Source organism: Leucoraja erinacea, unplaced genomic scaffold (assembly GCF_028641065.1).
Source record: "Leucoraja erinacea ecotype New England unplaced genomic scaffold, Leri_hhj_1 Leri_65S, whole genome shotgun sequence".
Taxonomy (NCBI): domain Eukaryota; kingdom Metazoa; phylum Chordata; class Chondrichthyes; order Rajiformes; family Rajidae; genus Leucoraja; species Leucoraja erinaceus.
The window spans coordinates 478,773-485,000 of record NW_026576575.1 but is presented as its reverse complement, the minus strand read 5'-3'; the positions used below and the strand labels follow the sequence as shown (position 1 = coordinate 485,000).

At 55.3% G+C, this 6,228-nt stretch overlaps 1 protein-coding gene across 4 annotated transcripts in view; it reads left to right on the top strand.

Annotated features, from left to right (window-relative positions):
• The window catches only part of atat1 (alpha tubulin acetyltransferase 1), a 33,587-nt gene that overhangs the window by 24,210 nt on the left and 3,149 nt on the right, over window positions 1–6,228 (top strand). For 3 of the 4 annotated variants that reach the window (XM_055631144.1, XM_055631143.1, XM_055631146.1), the window contains 2 exons: window positions 4,861–4,970; window positions 5,482–5,527. In XM_055631144.1, the coding sequence (XP_055487119.1) occupies window positions 4,861–4,970; window positions 5,482–5,527 (156 nt within the window). Of the gene's footprint in view, window positions 2,724–4,860; window positions 4,971–5,481; window positions 5,528–6,228 lie in introns of those variants that run through there. The other variant, XM_055631147.1, reaches the window with a different exon arrangement.

Here is a 6,228-nt window from a genome sequence, read left to right as displayed (position 1 = left end):
GGAGGCCGTGATGCTGGTCGTAGGTACCCGTGGCATCAAGTAGGTCGGGGCATTTTTTCTAGCCTGATGGAAAATTGTCCACGAGTAAAAAAGGTGGTGAATTAGGTTGTGGAAGTGGGACAGGGGCAATTCTGTTTATCGGTTGTGTACTTCACAGTGGCGCAGCGGGTAGAGCTGCTGCCTCACAGCGCCAGAGACCCCGGTTCCATCCTGACCTCGGGTGCTGTCTGTATGGAGTTGGCACGTTATCCCTCGAAATGCATGGATTTTGTCCTGGTGTTTATCATGGCCTCGGTGTCCAGTGAAAAGCATTTTGTTGCATGCTATCCAGTCAGCGGAAAGACAACACACGATTACAATCGAGCCGTCCACAGTGTACAGATACAAGATAGGGGAATAACGTTTAGTGCAAGGTAAAGGCCGATTAAAGATAGTCCAAGGGTCTCCAATGAGGTAGATGGGAGGTTAGAACAGCCCTCTAGTTGGTTCAGTTGCCTGATAACAACTGGGAAGAAACTGTCCCTGAATCTGGAGGTGTGCGTGCGTTTTCACACTTCTGTACCTCTTGCCCGATGGGAGAGGGGAGAAGAGGGAGTGGCCGGGGGGGGTGAGACTAGTTGAGACGATGCTGCTGGCCTTGCGGAGGCAGCGTGAGGTGTAGATGGAGTCGATGGAAGGGAGGCTGGTTTGTGTGTGATGGTCTGGGCTACGTCCACAACTCTCTACAATTTCCCGCGGTCGTGGATGGAGCTGTTCCCAAACCGTGCATCCGGATAAAATGCTTTCCACGGCGCATCCGTAGAAGTTGGTGAGAGTTGTTGGGGACATGCCGAACTTCCGAAGCCTTCAGAGGAAGTAGGAACATGGGGCAGCCACGATGGCACAGCGGTAGAGTTGCTGCCTCACAGCGCCGGAGACCCGGGCTCCACCCCGACTACGGGCGCTCTCTGTGCGGAGTTTGCACGTTCTCCCCCGTGACCTGTGTGGGTTTTCTCCGGGTGCTCCGGTTTCCTCCCACACTCCAAAGACGTACAGATTTGTGGGTTAATTGGCTTTGGTGTAATTGCATATTGTCCCCAGTGTGTGTAGGATAGTGTTGGTGTACAGGGATCGCTGGTCGGCGCCGACCCGATGGCCCGTTCCCGCGCTGTATCTCTAATCTAAAAGGTAGAGGCGTTGGTGTGTTGTCTTGGCCTTTTGCTTCGATATGACTGGTTCAGGACAAGTTGCTGGTGATATTTGCCCCCAAGAACTTGAAGCTTTCAGCAAACTGGAATTTTGAACACGTTACCTCTGTCTTGGTTTTAATGTGTTGTGAAATTAGGAGCAATACACAATAGGTGCAGGAGGAGGCCATTCGGCCCTTCGAGCCAGCACCGCCATTCAATGTGATCATGGCTGATCATCCACAATCAGTACCCCGTTCCTGCCTTCTCCCCATATCCCCTGACTCCGCTATCTTTAAGGAGCATTAAGACATTAGGAGAATAAGGGGTCAGCCATTTAGAACGGAGACGAGGAAACACTTATTTTAGGATTATTAAGGGATTGGACACGCTGGAGGCAGGAAACATGATCCCGATGTTGGGGGAGTCCAGAACCAGGGGCCACACACACAGTTTAAGAATAAGGGGTTGGCCATTTAGAATGGAGATGAGGAAACACTTTTTCACCCAGAGAGCTGTGAGTCTGTGGAATTCTCTGCATGGTGGAGGCCAATGCTTTCAAGAGAGAGTTAGATAGAGCTTTTAAAGATAGCGGAGTCAGGGGAGAAGGCAGGAACGGGGTACTGATTGGGGATGATCAGCCATGATCACATTGAATGGTGGTGCCGGCTTGAAGGGCTGAATGGCCTCCTCCTGCACCTATTGTCTATTGTGTATTGTAGATGTAGCCACATGAAGGTCCCATCCCTATCATTCCCAGTAACTCTTGTGTGTTAGTTCCTGCATGCCCGTGGAGCGATAAGCAACTGAGAGTCCTTGCAATGTAGTTGATATGTTTGCAATAAAGCCCTGGATGTTCGAACCTCTTCTGCCCACGTGTGATTGGTCTCTCTTTTGCTCAATGCCACGGTATCTGACGATAAACCAAACTCAACTCTTTTTTAAAAATAATTGTATTTATTCGAAGTAGTGTACATTACAAGAATACAAGCCAAAAATAACATCATACATTTCTTGTACCACTTCATGTTTTAAACTTTCAAAAGAGGAAAAGTAAATAAAGTGAGATGGGACGGCGAGCGTGTGAAAGGACGATAAAAAAAAAGACCCTTAGACACGAAAAATGCGGGGGGAAAAAGTTAAGACGTAAGCCATAGAAAAAGAAAACAGAAGATATATTAAAAGTAAATAAAAAAGATCTACAGGTGCACAACCTTTTATCCGGAGTTCCGGAAACCGAAAAACTCCGAAAACCGGCCATTTTTCCAGGATGTCGTCTGCACACCAAAGCTCGCGTTTGGCGCCAAACTTGACCCGAAACGACCCACGGTCAACCCAGGTCAGTACTACTGTAGCGGCTGCCTCCTCCCTGGAGACCGGGGAGACACTTAAACATCTGTAAATCATTGCTTAAATGTTAGTCAGTTAGTTTGGAGGGCTTTTATGTGAAGGGGGGGTGAAGGGGTAAACTTTAATTCTTAGTCCCCTACCTGGTCGGAGAGGCGGGGAGCGGTCAATGCCTTACCGGGTCGCCGTGCAGTAAGCTCCGCAGCACTGTGGCCGCCAACTCCCAGCTGGGGCTGCGGGCGTCCGGCCACGGGGGGCGCCGGTTGTAGCTCCAACCCCGGCAACTCTACCCCTGGCTGCGCGGCGCTCCAAATCCACCGCGCGCCCGCAGCCGGACGCCCGCAGCCCCAGCTCCGCGAATGTTGGGAGTCGGTGGCGTCGCAGCGCTGGGATACCAGCGGGGAGCGGGCAATGCCTTACCGGGTCGCCGTGCGGTAAGCTCCGGAGCGCTGTGGCCGCCGACTCCCAACATCCGCGGAGCTGGGGGCTGCGGGCGTCCGGCCGCGGGCGGCGCTGGATTTGGAGCGCCTCGCAGCCAGGGGTAGAGTTGCCGGGGACGGAGCTCCAACCGGCGCCGCCCGCGGCCGGACGGAGCCCCCAGCTCCGCGATGATGGGAGTCGCCAACCAGGTAGGGGACTAAGAATCAAAGTTTCCCCCTTTACCCCCTCCCCCACTACCACCACATAAAATCCCTCCAAACTAACTGACTAACATGCAATGATTTACAATGATTCTCCCGGTCTCCGGGGAGGAGGCAGCTGCTCCAGACTTTTCAAGCCGCCCGCGCTACCTACCTAATCTACGCTAAAAATCTTCCATTACGGAAATCCGAAAATGTCGGAAATCCGACAAGTGTCTGGTCCCAAGGCTTTCGGATAAAAGGTTGTGCACCTGTATAAGGGATATACCAACTTCGTATTTTTCCTCCCCCCTCACCAGGTCCTGAAACCATTTCTTTTCAGAATTCTGTTCTAGTAGGAATTCTGTTTGTCCAGAATTCTATACTTGTAGTAAGTCGAGAAATGGAGACCAGGTCTTTTGGAAGTGGGCTGGTTTGCCTGCTCGAAGGAATCTCATATCTTCCAGGTGTAGCATTTGGGAATATTTGAAATCCAAACTGGTGGACACAAAAACTCCGGAGTAATTCAGCGGGACAGGCAGCATCTCTGGCGAAAAGGGATGGGAGACCCTTCTCCACCCGAAACATCGGCCATTCCTTGTCTCCAGAGATGCTGCCCGTCCCGCTGAGTTACTCCAGCGTTTTGTGTCTATCTTCGGTTTAAACCAGCATCTGCGCTGAATTCTCTCCGATTCACCGGGTGTTCCTCATGAGCAGAAGTGTGACCCCCTCCTTTAACCTGGTCGCCGTGACCCGTGACCCACCAAGGTGACCTGTCTCTTGGGAGTGATACACAGCGTGGAAACAGGCCCTTCGGCCCAACCTGCCTATGCCAACGTCAACCAACAAGCCCCACATCTACACTAGTCCACACTTGTCGTCGTTCGGCCCGCATCCCTCTAACCCCATCCCGTCCACATCTCTGTGGAGAGAAGGAATGGGTGACGTTTCCGGTCTCGAGTGGGAAGGGTCTCGTCCCGAAACATCACCCATTCCTTCTCTCCATGGATGCTGCTGCCTGTCCTGCTGAGTTACTCCAGCTTTGTGCGTGTGTGTGTGTGTGTGTCTTCGGTTTGCAGCATCATCTGCAGCTCCTTCCCACTCACTCCGGCGCTCCGGCTCAGCTGGGCCTGTGTTGGTTTGGTTCATTATTCATGTCTACGTTCCATCCACATCTCCATTAGTTTGACCTTTGCTTCGTTTTATTCCCATTCCCATTCCCCATTGTTCCTCTCCTGCTCTCCCACTCCTCCCCCCTTTGCCTTCGTTGGCCATCCCAACATTCCACCTCCTGCATCCTGCTCCCATCCTCATCCCACGATCCTTTCCCCCTTCCCTGTGTGTGCCTCTCCCCCCTCTCTCTCCCCCTCCCCCTCCCCCTCTCTCCATCTACCCCCTCACCCTCCCCCCTCCCTCCCTCTTTCCTCGCTCTCTCCCCCCTCCCCCCCTCTCTCGTCCCCCCCTCCCCCTCCCTTTCTCTCTCTCTCCCCCTTCCCCCTCTCTCTCCCCCCTCCCCCCTTTCTCTCCCTCTCCCTCTCTCTCTCCCCCCTCCCTTCCCCCCCCCCTCCCCCCTCTCCCTGCTACCCCCCCCCTCTCTCTCCCTCCCCCCCCCCCCCCCCCTCCCCCCCCCCCTCCCCCCCCCCCCTCCCTCCCTCCCCCCCCTCCCCCCCCCCCTCCCCCTCCCCCCCCCCCCCCCCCCCCCCGTGTGTGTGCTCGTGTCTCCACAGTGCGGGGTGTGTAGAGGATCAGGAGGAGGTCTCTGTCAGGAGCGAGGCTGCTCTCCACACAACATCCTCTCCACCACCAGACCGGGGACCACCGCCTGCATCAGAACCTGGTGAGTCCACGCTCCCCCCGCCCCCCTCCACCCTCCACCCTCCACCCTCCACCTTCCCAACTCAGGCTCGTGTCATCGGTGATAGCAGCAGAATGAGGCCATTTGGCCCATTAAGTCTACTCCCGCCATTCAATCCTGGCCGATCTACCTCTCCCTCCTAACCCCAGTCACTAGCCTTCTCCCCATATCCCCCAACACCCGCACTAATCAAGAATAGAGAGAGGGGGTGGGGGAGAGAGAGGGGGTGGGGGAGGGGAGGAGAGGGAGGGGGGGGAAAGAGGGGGGGTGGGGGGGGGGAGGGAGAGAGGGGGGGAGAGATGTGGATGGGGGGGGATGTTGTGTAATGAGACACACACAGGACTAACAACTCAGTCTTTATTGTAACACAAGAGGAGGGAACATTGAATGCCACATGGAGGGGATTGGGGGAGGAGGGGGGGTATATGAGGGGGGGGGGGGGGGGGGGGGGGGATGTTAGACTGCCAGAATAACCAGTGTGATCTTCCACCAGGTCTGCACCAGGATCTCTCTGGACAGAGCCAGCAGCCAGTATTCAGGTGAGCAATGAACATCTGACCGCGGTGACTTTGGGGTGTCGCAGCGGTAGAGTTGCTGCCTCACAGCGCTGGAGACCCGGGCTCCATCCCGACTGTGGGCGCTGTCTGTACGGAGTTTGCACGTTCTCTCCCCGTGACCTGCGTGGGTTTTCGCCGGGTGCTCAGGTTTCCTCCCACACTCCAAAGACGTGCGGGTTTGTAGGCTAATTGGCTTCGGTGAAAATGTAAAATGGCCCCAGTGTGTGTAGGATAGTGTGTGGGGGTGGGGTTGGTGTGTGTGGGGGTGGGGCTAGTGTGTGTGTGTGTGTGTGGGGGGGGGTTTAGTGTGTGTGTGTGTGTGTGGGGGGTGGGGTTAGTGTGTGTGTGTGTGTGTGTGTGTGTGCGTGTGTGTGTGTGTGTGTGTGTGTGTGTGTGTGTGTGTGTGTGTGTGTGTGTGTGTGTGTGTGGGTGTGTGTGTGTGTGTGGAGGTGTGTGGGTGTGTGTGTGTGTGTGGGGGTGGGGTTTAGTGTGTGTGTGTGTGTGTGGGGGGTGGGGTTAGTGTGTGTGTGTGTGTGTGGGGGGGTGGGGTTAGTGTGTGTGTGTGGGGGTGGGGGTGGGGTTAGTGTGCGCGGGGGGGGGTTAGTGTGCGGGGGTCAGTTCAAGGGTCAGGGGTCGGTTTGGGGGTCAGTGTGAGGATCAGGGGTCAGTTTGAGGATCAGTTC